The 21464-nt window shown below is 52.8% G+C and overlaps 1 protein-coding gene across 5 annotated transcripts in view; it reads left to right on the forward strand.

Annotated features, from left to right (window-relative positions):
- The first annotated feature begins 319 nt into the window (after positions 1-319).
- The window catches only part of LTBP2 (latent transforming growth factor beta binding protein 2), a 128433-nt gene continuing 107288 nt past the window's right edge, over positions 320-21464 (forward strand). For all 5 annotated transcript variants that reach the window (XM_030559159.1, XM_030559163.1, XM_030559161.1 and 2 more), the window contains exons 1-2: positions 320-1336; positions 13351-13421. In XM_030559159.1, the coding sequence (XP_030415019.1) occupies positions 816-1336; positions 13351-13421 (592 nt within the window). In that variant the 5' untranslated portion in view covers positions 320-815. The remainder of the gene's footprint in view (positions 1337-13350; positions 13422-21464) is intronic.

A 21464-nucleotide genomic window follows, 5' to 3' on the forward strand; every position in this document is an offset into this window, starting at 1 on the left:
CTAGCCCCTGTGGCATACGGGTGAAGGGCTCTGGCCAGAGGTATAGTCTATCTCCAGGGCTCCCCCATACACCCCTGCCTGCCCACCTTCATTGAACGCTTACAGCTGTTGTGAAATTATAACAGTTGCTGTGAGCAGGGGAGGCTGAGCCACAGGCTTGTTCAGCAGCAGGGAGGCTGAACACAAGCTCTCTGAGCAGGCTGTGGAAGAGCCTCCCTCCCCGGTCGCTCATGGGTTAATGTTTCTCTGTTGTAGTTTGTTTCCCTTTGCCAAAGTGGGTGTTGCTGGAATGTCTCCTCTGGTAAGGAGGGGGCCGAGCTGTGTCCTCTGCAGAGGGGCGATGTCAGCATCAAAAAGTCACAAAAGGGGGAGGTTTCCAAAAATAAAACTCCATCCACTCCAGACTCTGCCAGTGCCAGAGGCAGGCGAGAAGGTGCTTGGAGCTGTCTGCAGAGAGCGCAGTCTCTGACAGCCAGGGGAGAGAAGGGATTGGGCGTTCTCCTCCTTTCAGGGGTAGGAGTGACGGCTGCAGCCGCTCTGTGCAGCCCACGCTGTTGGGTTTGCTGTGTTACCTTCGCCCCAGGCTCTCCAGCTCCTGCAGGCAGCAGGTACTGATTAAGTGCCCCCCCCCGTCTCCCCCAGCACATGGCAAAGTGAAGGACTTAGAAGGCTATTTCAGGGGACTCGCTCAAGGAACTTTGCCTGGTCTCCTTCCCACAAACTCCTGTTGGATACTTGGCTTCATGGGGCTGTCAGCCACACGCTGAGTGCTCTCTGCTCCCTTCAGCACTGGCCTTTCCTCTCAGGCAGGCACCATGAGGGGCTCCTGGGGCAGTTTTCTCCTTCTCACTTTAGCTCTTTTCCTGGGGCTTGGGGATTCTCAGAGAGATTTTGCTGGAAGATTTGATCCAAGTTCTTCATTCCGAACCGAAGCTGGGAGCAGGGACACAACTCGGCTAAGGCTGCGGAACCAGGGTAGTAACTTGGGACCCACGGGCAAGGTATACAGCCTCTTCCGGGTGCACAGCCCTTCTGCCTCGGAGCACCTCCCAGCAGCCTCTCCTGTGGATCACCCAGCCTGGGTGAGGAGCTTGACAGGAGGGGACAACAGGGAGCAGCCGTCTATTCCTCCAGATCACAAACTACCTGCTCCCCAGAGCGCCCGAGGCCAAGCCAGCAACCTGAAGGTAGCTGCAGACTCTCCAGATGGGGCCCTCCTTCAGACCCCTGCGCAGAGGCAGAGGATGGACTCCTCACGCCAGCGGCAAAGAAACGGGCTCAAAGCTCGGACAGTGCCCAGGACAAAGGTGCAGAATGCCAGAGGCCGACTCATGGGGTAAGTGCAGCCAAAGGGGTCTTGCTGCAGGACCAAGTGCCTAATGTGACTCCTTCTATTGCACCGACTAAGAGGTCTGAGCTGGGAGCAAAAGGGCCAGAAAGGTCCCATCTTCAGAGGACCTCAGTAAGTGAGAACTCCAGCCCCAATGCTCCAGCCACAGGAGGGACCTCTGGTGTTGGTCCCATATCCACCTGCTCTTTTCTCATTAACCAACCATCTGTGTCCACTGGCACTGCACCTATGCCATCCCTGGGAGGCAGAGCTCCGATTGTCTCTCTCTCCGAGGTCACTTACCCACTTTCTGTCCCATGTGCAGTAATAAGGCCAGTCTGTGCTCAGCTTCAGCTGTGCTGACCCTCGCCTGCCCCTGGCACACAGCCCAGCGCCCAAAGCAGCTTAGGAGTCAGCTCAGTTACTTGCTGTAACAATGTGTGTATGTCCCCCACGTGCAGGAGGAGTTTGTGCCCTGTCTCAGCACAGAGAGCGTGTGTGAGAGCACGCGCGTGACGTGTTGTCTGCAGCATTTCTCCTGGATGTGTTGCCTTGGAACGGGCTGGTTGTGCTGCCCTTCTTGCATGGGTTTGCGGCACAGCAGGGTTGCTGTGGTTCACACAACTGTGTTGCATTGCAGGCGGTAGCTTTTGCTGCCCTGCTCGTACAGAGGTTTTGTGTGTAGCCTTGCAGGGAGTGCAGTGTGTGTCTGTGGAGCAGTGCAGTGGGGTGGGCTGTTGTGGCCCCTGCTTGGCTTTTGGGAATGTAGGTGGGTTGCCATGGGCTCCGACTGCAGGTACTGGCCTCTTGTAAGTTCTGCGTGCAGTAGCTTCCAGCTTCGCACAGCTCCTGCGGGCTCAGCTGGAGGAGGTTTCCTATGACTTGCCTGGCACAGCTGCCTCCATTTCCAGCCCCTGCCATGGTAATGTGGAGGTGAGGGGAGGGGGCATGTGGTGGGCCTAGAGACTCCGCAGAAGAGCCCTTGGCCCTGTGCTTCCTCCCTCTCCTGCCATTCCTCTCCCTGCTCCCCTGCCCTGGGTGCACCTCTCAACTCGCTCTCTGGTGTAGTGGTGCTCATGAGGCCACCCTCTCTAATGAGTTAGGAACACCCAAATTGCCACTCATGGTCACCCTCTCAGCATAGTCACAGAATAATGGCAGAGAGGGCTGGCTGGGGGCTGATTGCTCAGGTGCCTTCTGACATGTGAACTTAGTGGAGACTCACAGAAACGCTTTCTTCCAACACTGAACAAGGAACTTTACTAGAGTAAGGAAAGCAGCACTATTCCTAAAGCTTCCCTCCTCCCCACCCCAGCCTCACTGCAGAGCTTCTGCCTAGAGCTTTCCTCTGCCCCGTCCCACCGGCTTCCTACAGCAGATTTAAAGTAGCAGCACGCACAGCCTTACATCTCTTCCCCTCCTGCCCCCCCTTGCTCTATAAACATATTTGATAATAATTAATAGTTAAGAACAAATCATAGTTTTGGACGAGCCTCTGGCTTCCTCACTCATCCAGCACTGCTCACCTTGTGGCCCTGAGGAGTGGCTTATCCAGTGGATTCACTTGGCTTATCAAATCCCATTCAGTCAGTTCAGGACACTTAGCAGAATGATCACCCTCCACTAAGGTTGTGGTGTAAGCATCATTGCTCTTGGGATCACATGGCAATTCAGCTGGGCTTGGGGAATCAGCTGGAGATGCTGCCTGCTACCTCTGTAACGAATACCCAGATGAGTCTCAACCATGTTCTTGGGCTGCAGCTACTTAGGGACAAAAGCTGATGTCCAGTTTTATCAAAGGTGGGTGGCCTGGTTTAAGGTTGGGTGGGGGGTCAGGCTGCAGTCAGATGGCTAAAGAAGAAAACCTGAGACTTCGTAGAAGTAGCAGCTCTCATTCTTTAAACAGGATCACTTAGGATGTGAAGATGGCTGTGCTGACCCACAGGCAGCTGAGTTTAATTTACTCCCATGACTGTTGCAGGGAAGCCATATAACTCAGAAGAGCTAACAGGCATCTGAGATAAGAGGTGAAAACATTATCTAAAAGTCGTATCTGTTCTCTTAGCAATATGAACTTCTCCCTCCACCAGTCTATTCACTTGTGGGTGATGAGGGCTGGAAGTAAAATCCTTGAAATCACACTGTATCCCAAAAGCTTGGAACGTGGAGCTGGCATATCGTGGGTCATTGTCAGTGACTATTTATTTCGCCTGGATGCCAGGACAAGAAAAGTTGCCTTGTTAACTTTTCTCTGACCTGCTGACTTGGGGCGGAGGGAGGGGATGTCTAGTGAGGTGGAGAATTTTTGCCTAACTGGAATAGTCAGTGGCTACCAACATGTTTGTTTTCCTAACACAAGCCTAGTGCTATTATTTCCCAAAGCCTACTGGATATAATGTTCTGGATAGGAAAGTGTCTTTGAGTTGTGCCTTTCTGGTCATTCTACAAGACTCATGATTCCATCTCATCTATCTGATTTTCGCCTTTGTTATACCTGCTGTGTTTCTGCCCAGGAAACTCTGTCACTTGAAGAGGCTTTATCTTATGGTGTTTTTTTTTCCTGCATGGGAATGTTTCCTACCTGCATCACACTTGCACTCCTTTCCTGCAGAGTGCCTTTCATTTTCACTCACTCAGATGACCAGGCAAGATGTACCAGCCATTCCACAGTAGCTTAGACACTAAGTATAATTATTTTGAAAGTTCCTTGTTTAAAACCTCAGTTACTAGATAATGTCTTATTTGTTTTTTCTTACTGACTCCTAAGTTGTAGTGCTCTGATTCTCCATATAGGGCCCTAATGCAGGCCCACCACACTTTGGCTCCAGTGGAGACATACCCTGAGGTTTAATTTCCAGCTCGGGCAGACATAGCTGTGCTAGCTGTATCAGAGCTAACTATAGAAGTGTAGTTGCAGCAGTGAGAATGTTGGGAGGTTTCAGATGGGTGGAACCTGGGGTGGCTTGCCCATCCCGCTGCTTGCGCTGCCAGAGCTACACTGCTATATTTTATTTGCTGGCTTGATCAGAGTTAGCATGGATACATCTGCCCAACCTGGGAATGACATCTCCAGCTCCAGTGTAGATGTGCCCTTGTGCTGTGCTCTGCACCCTTTGTCAGAAACACCCCATTCCTTTCTACAATAAAATGCTCACCCTCGTACTTCCTCGGAAGGATGGCATGGTTGTCTCCTCTCTTTCCTCTGGGACAGTGATGATCCAGACGTGTGTTTAGCTTCACTCTCTGTGGTAAAAGTGAATGCGGTGCCATATCCTGGGGCCTAGGCCATGCTCTGTGTTCACTGTGGCTACAGTGTGAAAGCTGGGGAAGGGCTCCTTCCATGCAGGCCGTTGAGTGAAGCCAACTGAAAGTCTTAGGGAGAGCTGAACTTTGGTATATTGTTTTGCTGGCTTGGAATGAGTCAACTTCTGACACCATGTCCGGCGTCAGTAGCAAAGAATCACAGAAGCTGCTTTTTTCCAACCCTGATCAAGGAGGTTTATTAGAATAAGAAAAACAGAATTATCGTGAAAGCTACAGTTGCTCTGTGGAGCTTTGCTTAGAACCGACCCCTCCTAACTGGTATCCGTACACACGCCGTCCTACCATGGATCACAGTGTTCCTGCCCATTGCCAAGGATCAGCCTATGTTCAGGTTGGGTGTGTTCAGTTTGATTTTAAAATGTTTGTATACATCTTTTGATGTAGTCCTTGGGCTTTTGGGCTTTGGTGTCCCAGAGTTGGGAGCCTCTGAGCCATTGAAATGTCTCAGAGGCACCCAAGGTGTAAATATGCTACAGAGCTGGGTGTATGGCTAGCAAGAGCTGGCCAGCTCCCAACTCAAGGCAGACATTTTACGGTGTAGCTGGGTGCTTTCCCATTGCACAAGCTGCTGAGTGTCGTCTCTACAACTGTGGAGCCTGTGCTCCCTCCTCCCAACAGCCGGCTGGCTTCTGAGATCAGACCTAATCGCACAGCTCCTATTATGAGTGCCCATGGGGTGCTCAGTGCTTTTCAAATGGAGAAGAACATCTTCATGAGCCACCCCCAAGGCTGTTGTGCTGTGAGCCCCTCCTTCTCCCTGCTCCTGGCAGCGGGAGCGGGAGGTCAGTGGAGATTGGTTAGGACATGAACAGTGGAAGTTAGCAATCCTGGCATATATGCATGCACAGGCATGTGACTGGCACACTGCATGCATCCCTCATCAGTGCTTGGGAGACACACCCAGCTCCTGCCCTGACACATGTTGCTCCCTTGTCAACACCACAGGACTCGCACTGCACCATGCTTTGATTGATGCAGTTTATGCCCATCCCTCCCCTGCCAACCCCACCACCTCTAGCAAACGTGTCATGGAAAAGATAGGAACAGAGACATGAAAGTTTGCAGGGCAAAGCTTTCAGGAGTTGGGAAACACCCAAGTTAGGTTTACATGGGCAGCCTTAACTCTGCCCCTAACACGACTGCCTCATTCCAATACAATCTTCAGTCACATAGTCATGTGCCTTTTCTGGAATAATCCAATACCATGTCATACAGTGCCCCTACAATTTAGGGCACATCCAATATACAAGAAACTGCTGTTTAATCTTTTTTGTTCACACTGATGTCTTTGTTTTTCAGTCTACAGAATCTGCTTATTCAGACAGCATATATGGTGTGTTCTCTCTCCAGCATGTATTCCTTAATAATGTAGTTAACATCCGAAGGCTGCTCAGGGGCTGAGGCAGTAAATGATGCTAACTCAGATGCATATTTTGAGAGGCTTGTCTATGCCAGCAGCTTTTCACTCTCACTCTGTGTTGTGTAAGAAGGGATTACGGTGAACTGCTCATATAAAGTTGGATGAAATTCTCTGGCCTGTGCTATACAGGAGGTCAAACCTTGATAATTTAATGGTCCCTTCTGGCTTTAAATCTATGAATGATTTTAATGGAGCCTATGTATTAGTAATACATTGTGCAGTGCCTAGTACTACTAGAAGGTTGTAAAAAAATGTATACTATTGTAATATTTGGGAAAGCATGTGATCACATAATGGAGCTGTGCACACCATTAATGTGTGCAGCTCCGTGATCTTATCGCTGCTTCTCTTGTCCTCCTTCCCCCTAGTGTTTGTTACACTTGCTTGAATCTGGTTTCCAATAAGATTAGAGAGTCTTCAAGGCTTGTGTCATCTTATATGTGTGTGGAGCACATGGTACGGTGGGGCCCTGATCCTGACTAAGGCCGCTGGGTGCTCCTGCAGTACCAATAATTAATAAGGAAGGCGGTATTGTAACAAACCAAGGGGCAGAATGAAGGTTGCACATTCAGCCATGGCTGTGGCTTTTCCTGACGTCGGGGGCAGAGGGGGCTTTGCCATGCAAACCGTGCACTCTTGAAGGTTTGTTTTCACTGTGGACACGTAGGAAGTTACCTGCTAACTTTGGAGATGAGGCTGTGAGTTGTTCCCTCTAATTTTTGACAGGCCGTGTGTGCAAAAAATGTCTTCTGTGCAAATTCTTGTGCATGCGGTGTTTAGGGTGCACACAGCTTAGAGGGAACAGTAGCTGTGACAGGAAGTCCAGAGAAAGAAGACAAGGCTTCTGTCTTTCTACCTCCCAGCACTTATGGACCAGGGAAATGTCTTTACCCCAGATGCCAATGACTAAGGCCCTGAGCCTGGAAAGAGAACCACATGGGTGGACCTCTCCCCCTGCACAGAGCTCTAGAGATCTCTTGGCAAGATCAGGACAGGAATGACTCTGTCACAAAAAAGGGAACCCTCTTCCCCCTTGTTGCCCCCGATGTTGCTTGTTTCTTAGAGAACCTGCCAACCCTATTGAGTGAGGGAGGGGCAGCTTCTCTTGTGCTCAGTTTGAGTGCAATTTGGGGCTGCTATCTCCAGACTGAGATGTTTGGAGATTACAGAGCATGTCTAGCACCACAGGGGAGAGCTGCTAAATATGATCATTATCAGCACTTGGCATTGTCAGGGCACTGTACCCTAATAGACTCATCCCCACAGGAACATAAGTATCTCAGCCCTGTGTTATTGGTGGGAAATGGAGACTGAAGTGAGGTGACTTAGCCAAGACCCCTTTGGCACTCAGTGGCAGAGCCAGGATTAGCACATGGGCCCTCCTGAAGCCCAACTCCATGCACATTTCTCCTGAATGTGTACAAGCACCTGCTGTGGCTGAACTGAGAGGGCATGGGCAGGGAGACCTGTGTGTGGAAATGTCTTCTTTTTACTCTGGGCCTTTTGGGCTGTGTTGAGCTTGGTACCACCTGGTGGTGATACTGGGAACTGCTGAGCACTCCTGCCACAGAATGGCCAGGCTGTGTACCTACCGTATGAGTTATAATATCCGTATGCCTCTCACCTCCGCTAGCCCTGCATGCAACAGAATGGGCACTAGCTACTACCTCTCTCCAAGGCTTGATTCCCTCTCTGCTGCTCAGTACAGAGGGTGGAACTCCTGGTCTCTGCTTAATATGCTGCACTCAGCTGGAAATGCCATTCTAGTTTGCTTCCCTTCAGCAGGGCTCAGGGAGCATGGATTACACGTGGCCAACCCACCGTGCCCGTGCTGCCATAGTGGACCGTACATGCTTGGTGACTGGCAGCACAGGGGACAGTGGCATGGGGCAACCTTCCAACAGGGCTTTTGGGTTCAAAGGCTGGTGGTGCAGGGCAGCCCCCAGCAAGGCACTGTGCCTAGGCTATCGGGATCAGAGGGCTAGTGACACAGAGCTAGTCCCCATCCAGGCTCTGGGGATTGGCTGATGCGTGGTGGCCCCTGGCTGGACACTCTTGACTGTGCTCTCAGGTTTCTGGGTGGGAAGCACTGGGCAGCTCTGGCAGGACACCATATTTGAGATCGCAGGTGGGTGGGTGCCTACCATGCACACTGTATGTTTAGCTCTGGCTGGTGTTATTCACAGGGCCCAGCAGGGTTCCATGTCGCTCCATACCGCCACTTCTGACCTGCTGCCTTTGCCTCAGTTCAGAGGCTCCATCACTTGCGTAGTGGTTGACTTTTCACACATACAGAACTCCTCATTGTGGGGCAGCCCTGCAGCTACCTAGCCTAGAGCGTTGCCCCCCCAGCACTGAGCTGTGAGCTCCCAACTTGGGGCTGTGATGTTGGGGGTGAGGGAACCCCAGCTCCTGCTCCATATCAGTGCCCTTGGCTGGAAAATGCCAGAGGAGAAGGCAGCAACCAGAGGGCTCTTCTCTGAGTTGCGTGATTGCTGGGAGGCATTGGCCATGGAGTGCACAGTGAGCTGCATGCAGCTGGGGGCTGCTATTCTGCCAAGCTGCAGGAAGTCAGCCACTCCCTGGAGCACCATCGCTCTGAGCTGTAAACACGCCGTGCTCCTCAAACCTGCAGGGGTTTATTTTGAATTCTTCATAAGACAACAAAAAACACATGGCATTCAAGCCATGAAAATGTCAAGCAAATGCTTTAAATGTAACCAGATGCTCCCAGGGCTGGTTCCTGCTCAGTGAAAAACCAAGACCACTTTGCCCAGCTCTATAGCCCCCAGCCATCTTCTCCCCAAGTCTCCGAAGGCTCCAGCACACCTGGCTGTCCATTAACACTGTCTCATCAGGAGGTGAGAGAAAAGTTTGCTCCATTCCCTGTGTGGCCGCATCAATGCAGCCCATGCAGTCTGGAATAAGAACAACCCTTAGCACCTCACTAGCATTTTACTGCTTCCAAGAGCTTCACAAATATTTAGCTAATCAACCCTCCCTACCCTAGAGTGGCACTGGGGCCTGGCAAGTTTGGCATCACTTTGGGAGTTTCCTAGCTCTGTCACTGATTCGCTATGTGATCTTTGGCAAGTCCCTTTCTCTGTCTCAGCCTCAGTTTACCCATCTGCAATGTAGTGCTTATGATACTGACCTGCCTCCCGGGGTGTGGAGGATATGAGTTAGTGTCTAGAAAGTGCTAAGGATTAGGATTGCCCATGAGCCTGGAGGACACAGCAAGGCTGTGACAGTGAGTCTGTCACTACAGGCAGCAGCAGGCAGGTCCTCCCAGAAACGGTATAGAGGGACCTCAGGGCAGGCACTGAAAAGATCAGCAGCAACAGGATGAGCCCAGAGGGAGCCCGGGGGAGTGACACAAAGCACCTAGTGATCATATCCTTTTGCATGCACAGCTCCCCATGTGCTCCTCAGACATGGTTCTGCTGCCAAGATAACCATGACTCCTGGCGAGTCAGCCCTGGCCTCTCACTCCTTTCCATGCTTGTTCTTTGTGCTCCTGCTTCACCTGCACAGCCTCTGGCTGCTCTTGCAGGCCTAGCAGCAGCAGCCTTCCAAGGGAGAGTCAGACCGGCCCCCAGGGTGCTGGGGTGCAGCTGTCCCCCTGATAGCTCACAAGAACCAGGCATGATGATGTGGTGCCCTCAGAGAGTGGGAGGACCTGCTAGGTACTTACTGGGCCACCTGCTCTATTCCATTCTTGCACTCTGCACCCAGAATGTGTTGCCTACCCTACGGCCTGGGAAGAGATCAACTCTCACCAGCAGACACTGAGAGGCGTTCCCTCTGTGTGTGCATGCATGTGTGAGCGAGCGAGCGAGATCTAGACAAAGATTCTGGACTTCATTCCACGAGGAATTGTTGGTTTGATCTCAGGCCAAAGCAGCTTCTCTGGGGGCGGCGCCTGCTCCTGCCTGCAGAAACCACCTTCTGATTGTGCCAGTAATTTGAGGCAAGAACAGGAAATGTTTATGCTCCTTCACAAACCTGCTGAATGTGATTTGCAAAGTGCATCTAGGCCACCTCAGGGAGGAGTGAGGAGCTGTGGTGATGTCCCACCTCACAAAGCTAGCGGGGTTGGGCCTGGTCAATAATCAGATGGGAGGCATGCAACAGTATAATGGTTGGATGTTTTTAGACATCTAAAGATATGGTGCAGCTAGGGTTGCCAGGTGTCTGGTTTTCGACCAGAATGCCTGGTGGAAAAGGGACATTGATGACCAGGCTGTTAAAACTCTGGTTGGTGGGGCTGGCAGCTCCCTATCTGGCTGTGCGCTCTTCCCTGGAAGCGGCGACATGTCCCTTGGCTCCTTGGCGAAGGTATGGCCAGGGGCATTCTGCACGCTGCCCTGCCCTGAGCGCTGGCTCTCCACGGCCAATCGGAGCTGCGGACAGAGGCAGAGTGGAACCGCCTGCTCATGCCTCCATCTAGGAGCTGAGAGACATGTCCCACTTCTGGGGAGCCCCCCAAGATAAGTGCCACCTGGAGCTTGCACTCCTCATTCCCTCCTGCACCCCAGCCCCCTGCCCCAGCCCTGAGCTCCCTCCAACACCCAAACTCCCTTCCTGGAGCCTGCACCCCGCACCTCTTCCTGATTCCCCTCCTGTACCCCAAATCCCTCATCCCTGGCCCACTCCAGAGCTCGCACCCCTGCCTCAGCCCAAAGCCCACTCCTGCACCCTGAACCGCTCATTTCCAGCCCCACCCCAGAGCCTGCACCTCCAGCCAGAGCCCGCACCCCTTCCCACAGCCCAACTCCCTGCCCCAGCCCAGTGAAAATGAGAGAGGGAGTGAGAGTGGGGGAGAGTGAGCAACAGAGGGAGGGGGCATGGAGTGAGTGGGGGTGGGGCTTTGGAGAAGGGGCAGGGCCTAGGGGAAGGGGAGGGGCAAGGGTGTTTGGTTTTGTGCAATCAGAAAGTTTGCAACCCTAGGTGAAGCCTAAGCAGACTAGATATGGGCTTGATGCAGGAATTCCTTCTATGGCCTGTGTTATGCAGGAAATTAGCTAAGATGACATAATCAATCCTGCTTGCCTTAAAATCTTGAATATTAATAAGAGTTTGATCCTGAAGAATCGGTAAATGCTTTACAACAAGTTACTCAGCTACAGAAATCATGCTATCTGCCTCTACTTGCACACAGTGAAATGCAGCCCATTCTGGGGTGAGCCATGTAGCTGTTTAATAGTGCAAAGCAACACTCTACAACAGTTTGAAGCAGGAAATGAAGAAAAATACTGTGTCCACTTGAAGCAGCAGGGGAGATAATTACCAATGCTGGATTAGACGCAATTATGGAAAGCCATTCTGTGAGATCTTTAATGGCCCCCAATTGTCAGGACCTCAATTACTCATAAGAACGGCCTTACTGGGTCAGACCAAAGGTCCACCTAGCCCAGTTTCCTGTCTACCGACAGTGGCCAATGCTAGAGGGAATGAACAGAACAGGTAATCATCAAGTGATCCATCCACTGTTGCCCATTCCCAGCTTCTGGCAAACAGAGGCTAGGGACACCATCCCTGCACATCCTGGCTAATAGCCATTGATGGGCCTATCCTCCATGATTTTATCTAGTTCTTTTTAAAACCATGTTATAATGTTGGCCTTCACAACAACATCTAGCAAGGAGTTCCACAGGTTGACTGTGTGTTGTGTAAAAAACCACTCCCTTTTTTGTTTGTTTTAAACCTGCTGCCTATTAATTTCATTGAGTGACCCCTAGTTCATGTGTTATGAGAAGGAGTAAATAACACTTCCTTATTTACTTTCTCCACACCAGCTGTGATTTTATAGACCTCTATCATATTCCCCCTCAGCTGTCTCTTTTCCAAGCTGAAAAGTCTAGTTAATCTCTCCTCATATGGCAGCTGTTCCATACCCCTAATCATTTTTGTTACCCTTTTCTGAGCCTTTTCCAATTCCAATCTATCTTTTTTGAGATGGAGTGACCACATCTGCACACAGTATTCAAGATGTGGAGGATCATGGATTTATATAGAGACAATATGATATTTTCTGTCTTATTCTCTATCTCTTTCTTAATGATTCCCAACATTCTGTTCACTTTTTTGACTGTCACTGCACATTGAGTGGATGTTTTCAGAGAACTATCCACAATGATTCCACATTCTCTTTCTTGAGTGGTCACAGCTAATTTAGACCCCATCATTTTACATGTATAGCTGGGATTATGTTTTCCAATGTGCATTACTTTGCATTTACCAACATACTCATGAGCAAAATGGCATCTCTGGCAGTGCAGCACCCCCTAGCAACCATGCTAGGACATTGAGGTTAGTACTGATTCAGCAGGGAGAGTGCTCCCTACTGAGTCACCCTCACCACTCCCCGTAGCACAGGGGTGGGCATACTGCAGCCCGCAGGCCAGATCCAGACCCTCAGGGCTTTGGATCCGGGCTGCGGGATTGCCCTCTGTGCTGCCATGGGCTCTGCACCACTCTCAGAAGCAGCTGGCACCATATCCCTGCAGCCCCCGGGGCCCTTGCCTCCAGGCACTGCCCCCTGCAGCTCCCATTGGCCAGGAATGGGGAACCATGGCCAATGGGAGCTTCGGGGGTGGTACCTGGAGATGTGGCAAGGGCAGCGCAAGTGGAGCCCTCTGCCCCCTCTCCTCCAAGGGCTGCAGCGCTTCCTGGAGTGACACAGGGCTGGGGACAGGGCACGCATGCAGGGAGCCTGCCCTGGCCCCAATGCATGCTGCTGCCATCCCGGAGCCCGAACTCCTCTTGCCCCCCAACTCCCTGCCCTAAGCCCCCTGCCTGCACCGTGCACCTCTCCTGCACCCCAACTCCCTGCCCTGAGCCCCCCCCGCAGTCTGCACCCCTCCTGCCCCCCTGCCCTTAGCCCCCTCCTGCACTCTGCACCCCTCCTCTGCTCCAGTTCCTTGCCCTGAGCCCCTTCCTGCACACCATACCCCCTCCCACACCCTGCACTCCCTCCCGCACCCCAACCCCCTGCCCAGCCCTGCATACAATTTCCTCACCCAGATGTGGCCTTTGGCCCAAAAAGTTGGCCCACCCTGCTGTGGCACCTGGATGTTCTTTCCTAGGGGGTTTCCCTTCCAAGCATTTAAAAAGCCCAGCCTGGGTTGGCTTGAGAGCTCAGGCTGCAGTGATCTGGGTGCAAGGAAAGCTCAGATGCTGTAGGAAATGGTTCTGTTGGTGTCTCTGGAGGTGCTGGCTATGAGGAGGCCTCACGGTTTCTCTTTTCCTAATCCTGCCATTTGTGACTGCTTAGGCCGAACGTCTGCGGGGGACAATGCTGCTCAGGGTGGACAACTGCTCCTGGCACAAACAGATGCATCAAACGTGAGTACGAAAGAACCATTGGTTACAGACATCAGTCATGACACTTAATGCATCGCTGGCAGGCACTCAGCTATCCCGGTGATGGGTGTGGCAGGTGGGCCAGAGGATGCCCCTTCCCAGTCCTTTGGCCCTGAAGCCCCCTTAGTCGTTACACTGATGTCTTTGAATTTCTCCACTATTTGGTTGAGACATAAACAAGGAGAGAATTCACTTCTCTGCCTGACTCACCCCAGTCTCTGTTATGGGCATGGTGTGCTTCCCACGGCAGAGAGACTGGAGCACCCACTGTGGGTGCTGTTACATATATAGTTCCCAGAGCTGAGCTGCATGTCCCCTGTTGGTGCTGCAACACTTCTGGCCAGGTCAGTGGTCCATGCTAACATCGGCTGCATCAGAGAGAGACGAGCCCCCTTCCCCTTGTTAATTTGTTATTAATCAGGATTGGGGCCCCACTAGGCTGGATACTGCACATATACGTTCAGAAACATGGGCCTGCTTCTAAGAGCTGATAAATTTGAAACAAGACCCAAGTGATTGTGAAAAATTGCAGGAGGGAGAGTGGTGGGGGAGGGTAGTGGATGTACGATCACATGGCAGCTGGTGCCCCCCAGACTGATGGTTCCAAATAATCTGAAAGTTTTTTACAAAAGCAACTAACTAGCTTGGCTAAGGGGCTGCCCTGGGAAGGGCTAGAGTGTGGGAGCCTGCTTTAAGGGGGGTGTGCACACTAGAGAGACAACAGAAAACGGCTTGAACACTCACTCAGTCGCTGACTACCTCATTACTGGGGAGCAGCTCTCCCAAGGAGGTTGTGTCCCTTCATGCCTTCCCAAGGTAAGAATTACCGGAGCAGTGTGAGTACAAACACCTGCACCCCCATCCCTCCGTTCTGTTTGGGGAACTCTCTTCCTCTCCCTGGCTGTTACTTCAGAACTCCTCTCTTGCCTGTAAATGGAGGGCCCTCTGGGCTGGGGCCTCCTGCAGGGCAGCTCCGCTCAGCACATTCATAGGACTAAAACAGAGTGGAGTGATTTACAGGGAAATAATCCCATGGAGGGGGCTCTGGTGACATCATTAACCACATGAGCTGGAACCCCAGCAATGCAATTAATTACATTGTAAATCAGGGCAGCTCACTGGTTGCTGGTTAGTTTTCTTAACCTGTGGATCCAGCACAGCTTGTAAGTTTCCAAACACATAAATCCTCTAAAACCGCAGAATGAATGAAGAGAGGGGTTTATCCTGCAAATGCCTCAGCTCCACCATTTGCTACTGCCATGCTTCGTGGACCACCCGCAGAAATTTGCCTTTTCCCCTCTGACCTGTTGCCCAAATAATCCCGGAGAGACTCTGCACAGAGAACATGTGTAAATCTAAGCAGCAGTCTCTCTCCTTTCCATGCCTGTCTTCAGTGGGCCTGACTTCTGGAGTTGGCCACCTGGGAATTCTGCTTCACCCGTCTGTGATGTTGTAGTGGAGCAGGGTCTGCATCTGGGGTTTATAAAGTGGAGTAGATTGCAGCTGCTCTTCTTGTGAGCCCTGTAAATCAAACCTCTGTTACAAGCAAATAAGGAGAGCAATCATAAGAGTGAGGAAAGTCTTGAGGAGACTGGACTCTTGAGCAATAAGCAGCATTACAGAGAAAGCAGAGGAGTGGCTAGTTGTCCTTGTCTCCCCTGACCAGGCACTCAGGGTCAGCATTGTGTCCGCAAACTTGTCTGGTTTCCTCACAGCCCTGTTTAAACACAAGAGGACATCCTGGTACACAAAAGCCATGAGTGATCATTGTAGGCCCACACTGGCCAAGATCTGCAGGGAGAGAGATTAGTGCAATGTGTTATACTGTAGTGTCATGAAGGGTAACGGCAAAGGATTGAGCAAAAGGAAGTGTAGGCAAAATATCAGGAAGACACTGCCTGATGGTGAGATAGGTCAGTCTGTGGAACCTTCTGTGATGAACTAGGAATGTTCTTAATGTTTTCTCTGAATACTGTGTTGGTGCCTCAGTGTCCCCATGGCAGTTCTTAAGTATCTGGCAGAGCAAAGGGCCAATGCACCTAAATGCCTGACCCTCTGTCTCCTAGCAGCTGATGGCCTGGGCCCCTCCTCTCCAAAGGTGCCAGCTGAAGGTGTTGGAGACAAAGGGATCAGGTGACCTCCTGGCTCAGGAAAGGAGCTGAGCAGAGGAGGAGGGGCTGGAGGGGTTGTTAGTCTGGAGCTAGCTGGGGTTGAGGAGTGAAGTGCAGACGTGGGGGGTCTGGTTCACTGCCCCCCAGAATGGACCCGGCCGAGGGGTCCGGTTCGCTGTATCTACAAGCTCTGTTTTAGACCCTGTTCCTGTCATCGAATAAACCTCTGTTTTACTGGCTGGCTGAGAGTCACGTCTGACTGCAAAGTGGGGGTGCAGGACCCTGTGGCTTCCCCAGGACCCCGCCTGGGTGGGCTCGCTGTGGGAAGCGCACGGAGGGGCAGAGGATGCTGAATGCTCCAAGGAGAGACCCAGGAGGTGAAGCTGTGTGAGCTTCTTGCCCTGAACAAGTCTGCTCTAAGGGAGAGGAGGCTCCCCAAAGTCCTGACTGGCTTGATGGGGAGCAGTTCCAGAGCATCGCCCAGTGACTCCGTGACAACTGGTGGTAGCGGTGGGATGTACTGAACCCCGTGAATGGCGCTGCTTGCAGTAAGTGACTGGGGAGCAGTAAAACAAAGGAGGAATAATGAGGACCAGACATGCTGAAGGCTCAGAGAGGGAAGGTTTCAGGGGGCAGTTAACCTCTGGGAGTATGTGACCAGTGAGAAGGACTGTTGGAGTAACAGGGTCCCCCTGAGGACTGCAGCGAGCAGTCTCAGGGTCGGAGGAGCTTACCGCTCGACCCTGGGAGAGAGAAGGATTTTTGCAGGAGCAGTCCCGGGGCGGAGGAGTCTGCAGCTCGACCCTGGCAAAGAGGGGGTGATCACGAGAAGGGCTGGCACACCAGGGGTTCTTCCTGGAAACCATGGGGGAGCCAAGAGCACACAGGCCTGTGAGTCCACAGCCACTTGGGAACGGTGAAGTGATGGCCTATCACCATCCCCTTAAGAAGGACATTGTGATCATGTGCACAAAGAGAGAGTTATGCATGGGGAAGTTCACCAAGGCACAGTTAATCATGCAGTTGGAGGAGGATGACTGCTCTGAGGAGCAGATTCCTGGCCCAGATGGGGCTACAAGAGGATCTGGGAGCAGCTGGAGCAGCAGCCAGGCATCTCCGAGAGTCTGGTCCCCAACCAGACGAGAGTCTTCACGATTGGGTTCCCCATCAGGGGATCGGAGACGGATGGGATTGGAGCAGAGCCCAAGAGAGCGAGAGGACCGTGAGAGAGAGTAAGAGCCCGAGGAAAAGCTGCAGGAGAAGCAGCAGCAGCATAGACTGGCAATGGTGGAGCGGAGAGACATAGAGGGCTGCCTAGGGGTCAGTGGGGAAACACGCCTGGGGTGGCGAGATCCTGGGACAGAGGGAACTGTGGTGGTGCAGTCGCAGATGCTGAGGGGTTGTGGGACCTGGGTGAAGGTCCCCGGGGTGAAGCCCCTTGCCCTGCCTATGGCCCAGATCCCTGTACAGACCCAGGAGGGGTCGGGCTGGCTAGTAGTTGGGGTTCTCCAGGATATCGGCTGGGAGGCCCTGTTGGGCGGTGACTGTCTCTCTTTGGGAGAGGATCCAGACCCTGCTCCTGTAATGGCCAAGGGTTTGAATTTAAATCCAGGGAACCAATTGGCTAGGATGGAAATGGTCAGTGAAAATGCAAATGACCTGGCTGGCAGGAGGGAGGGGCTGCTGGGCTCAGGATACCTGCCTACCTGTAACCAGCGCCCTGGGGCTGAGTGGGAGGGAGAGATGCTCCCCACCCCCCTGCACACCAGAGAGGGGGCTCACGCTGGCTCTGATGCTGGGACCAGAGCAGAGAGCTCACTGCCTGCCCCCACTGAGACAGCAAGGGCAGTGCTGAGCATGGGGGGAGCTGAGACCCCAGCTGAGTGGGGGGACACCCAGGCAGGGCAGGTTGGCTGCCAACCAGGTTTGCCTGGTCCAGACGTGCTGCTGGGAAGTGATTACACAGCAGGGAGGGAGCTACCAGGGACAGGGCTCAGGAGGGCTGTGACCCCAGGCCCAGCCAGCGAGAGGGAGCAGGTCCCACTCCCTGCCCCAGCAGCTGACTCCCAGACCGAGCTGCAGAGGGATCCCTCCTTGGAGAAGCTGAGGGAACTTGCTGGCCACAGCGCTGCAAACCCCCTTGGGGAAGGCTGCAGGGACAGAGTCCTGCGGGAGAAGGGGTTTCTGTACCGGGAATGGGCTCCCCAGGGGGAAGTAGAACTGGGGGGAATCGGGAGGCAGCTGGTGGTGCCCCAGGAATCCACAGGGTTCTTCCCATTCGAGCTGCTGTATGGGAGGAGAGTGAGGGGACCCCTGGACCTGAAAGGGGAGGATTGGGAGGAGAAGGAGGAAGACCCCCTGGGGGATCTCTTCCCTGAGGTGGGAGCCAATCTCCCCATCAGGTGGTTCCCCGTTCAGAGTCACTGGGAAAGCAACCTAGCTGACCCCAAGGTAAACAGGATGATCTGGTTTTGTGGGGGCTGTCAGAAGCTTAAAGCCATCACAGTGTCTGATGCCTACCCCATGCCTAGACCTGGGGAGATTCTAGACAAGCTGAGGGGGATGGAGAACTTGGCCCTGACAGACACTGATAACATGTGCATCTTTAGCTAGATCTGGGAGGAACAGGTGTCCCAGGTGCTGGGCTGCCTCAAGGAGGTGGGACTGACAGTAAAAGCTGGAAAGTGCAAGGGGGGACGGCAGAGGTGTTGTGTCTGGGCCACAAAGTGGGAAGTCGCTGCCCAAGCCCAGAGCTGGCCAAGGCCAAGATGAGGGCTCTTAACCAAGAGAGCCTGAATTGCAGCCCAGGGTGCTGGGAGAAGACCCCGTCCCAGTTTGAACCCCAGGGGTATTGGGGATAGTAAAAGGGTTTGAGCCGCATAAATCTTCCCACATGCGGCCTGCAAGTGCCATCAGGCGCACCCGACCTAAGGGAGGGCGTGAGACTGGACTGTCCTGGTGTAACTCACACTGAGGAATGGGAGAGATGCTGGGGCATCCATGGGAACGTTGGTGGGTTCAAACTTCCCCAGGTCACTGGCTGAAGTGACCTCACTCAGTTTGGTCTCGAAGGGGGGAGAGATGTGATGAACTAGGAATGTTCTTAATGTTTTCTCTGAATACTGTGTTGGTGCCTCAGTGTCCCCATGGCAGTTCTTAAGTATCTGGCAGAGCAAAGGGCCAGTGCACCTAAATGCCTGACACTCTGTTTCCTAGCAACTGATGGCCTGGGCCCCTCCTCTGCAAAGGTGCCAGCTGAAGGTGTTGGAGACAAAGGGATCAGGTGACCTCCTGGCTCAGGAAAGGAGCTGAGCAGAGGAGGAGGGGCTGGAGGGGTTGTTAGTCTGGAGCTAGCTGGGGTCGAGGAGTGAAGTGCAGACGTGGGGGGTCTGGTTCACTGCCCCCCAGAATGGACCCGGCCAAGGGGTCCGGTTCGCTGTATCTACAAGCTCTGTTTTAGACTCTGTTCCTGTCATCGAATAAATCTCTGTTTTACTGGCTGGCTGAGAGTCACGTCTGACTGCAAAGTGGGGGTGCAGGACCCTGTGGCTTCCCCAGGACCCCGCCTGGGTGGGCTCACTGTGGGAAGCGCACGGAGGGGCAGAGGATGCTGAATGCTCCAAGGAGAGACCCAGGAGGTGAAGCCGTGTGAGCTTCTTGCCCTGAACAAGTCTGCTCTAAGGGAGAGGAGGCTCTCCAAAGTCCTGACTGGCTTGATGGGGAGCAGTTCCAAAGCATCGCTCAGAGACTCCGTGACACCTTCTCCCAAGGGAAGGGGTGGGAGCCCCATTTAACAGTAGACAGTCTGAGAAAACAGCAGGGGAACAGACAGCTAAATAGAGAACTTAGATCTCGTCCTTCTCTGGATTCTGTGACTTAATATGGAGAGGCAGCCCATGGAAACTGCAGGTCCCAACCCCAGGAACGTGGCCTGCCTTGAAGAACTCTCTCTTCTATTGTGCTGATCTCTTGGACTGGAGGCTGATGACTGCCCCCAGAAGGGAACGGGGAGTACTAGCCCTTATGAGAGGTCTCAAAGCGCTTTACAAATGAGGTCAATATCTGACTTGAGTCGGGAAGGTCTCCTGAGTTCTGCTCTGTCCACAAGGAAACACTGTCAGCAGTGGTCTGGTGACTGGCTTTTGGTTTCTGGCCGGGTTAGGAGGATGCCACGGCTTGAGTCACACTACAGACCAACTCTCCCCAGCCTTCAGAACAAGGCTTCCTCTGAGCCAGTGACAGCTCAGCCAAGGCCTCTATTGTTGCTTTGGTCTTCCTCTTAATGCCTGCAGACGCCTGCATCCTAACCCCGGGGCCTTTGCAATAAAGAGCCTCAAGCTTTCTTTTCCCATCTCCTGCCCGAGCAAATCTTAACCTTATTCTTGCTTGAAAGGAGGCTGGACAAACAGCCCCAATTAGAGCCACTTCCCTGTTCCCCCTCCAGGCTCCTTACCTCCTTCAGGATCTTGCAAACCCACTTGAATTCAGCATGTTTCCTTCAGCCCATTCAGGGTCTGAGCCTCTCCCTAGCTCAAAGAAGGAATAAGTGCCCTGTTCTTGAGGGAACTCCCTGGAAGTCAGGGATGGGCCAGAATCCTCCTCCTACCCACACTCCATCTCTAGCTCTCTGTCTCTGCCTGTGTTTCTGTTCTTTGGTTTGTTTGTGCCTCTCCTCCCTACCCGCCGAGGTCAGGCCCTTGCATCCATCTGGGGCTCTTCAACTGCAGAGTGTCACACATGTGAGTGCTTTGCCCCCTTCGGGCTCATTTGCACGTCGGGTTGATGTGCTGTGCTAATTACACTTAGCTCTTGGCATCATCTTGCTGCTGTTTCACTGCTAATGAAACATGCAGATTGGAAACAGGTTTCTTAACTGCAACTGATGGATCCTTAAATCAAAGAAAATTGAGACCATGGCTGTTGAAAGGGGAGGGGCCTGCAGATCCCCCCCACTTCAGGAAGAAGAGGTGCCCACTGGCACTGCAGTACCATGTCCTTATTATTCTCACTGCCACACTGTGCCTCCCACATCCTCAGCACCCTCTGATGTTCCTTATTCCTGGCTGAGAGTCTCCCCTGCTCTGCCCAACAGACAAAGGGGGTCAGGGACTGGCGCACTGTGGCTGGGACTGGCGCACTATGGGTAACTGCCATTAATTTTCCCACCCATTCCTGCTGCAGTCACTGCTTGCAAAAACTGTTTGTTTGTGCCAAATCTGGACATGGTTCCCCCCCCCCACGTCACCCCATGTCTCCTTTTAGCTGAGCATGCCAGGAAGACACATGTCCATACAAGGACATCGCAGCCACTCCCTGGGCAATCATTTCTGATGGGGGATGAAGAAGGTAGGGGTGGAGGGTGCCCCCTCACTAGACCATTTTCAATAGTGGCAAAGAGAACTTGCTTAAATTTGCAGTGAGATGGTTCCTCCATCCACCTTGGGGCCCAGTGTCCATCTCAGGTGACAGCCTCCTTTCAGTGAGAGTGAATCTTGGGCTCCACCTGTCAGCCTGGCTGAAGTGAAGAGGTGAGACGGACCCAGCCTTCCACAAGCTGTGCTCTTGTCTGAACAGACCCTGGTATCTCTTCCCAAGGGACATTTGCCCCCTGAACATTGCTGTATCAAGTGCTCTCCCTCTTTTGATCTCTTGCTGGGCTGGAGCTGAGCTGTTTCCATAGCAAAGCATGTTCTAGGCCCCTGGGTGGTGATGCTGGAGGGGATCTGGTGCTTTCCATGTGCATGGGAGCCACTTGTCATGGACTTCAAGAAATATTCTTGTTCTGCTGCTAGACACTAGTCCCCACGGCAAGAATGGGGTGCCTTTGTGCCTCTAGAAAGGAACAGGGTTTGATCTGGGCTTACTGCGGGTGGGCTCCCCACTAGTGCCCCAGATTCTGGGGGCAGGGTGCTGT

This window comes from Gopherus evgoodei, chromosome 4 (genome assembly GCF_007399415.2).
Source record: "Gopherus evgoodei ecotype Sinaloan lineage chromosome 4, rGopEvg1_v1.p, whole genome shotgun sequence".
In the NCBI taxonomy this organism is placed as follows: domain Eukaryota; kingdom Metazoa; phylum Chordata; order Testudines; family Testudinidae; genus Gopherus; species Gopherus evgoodei.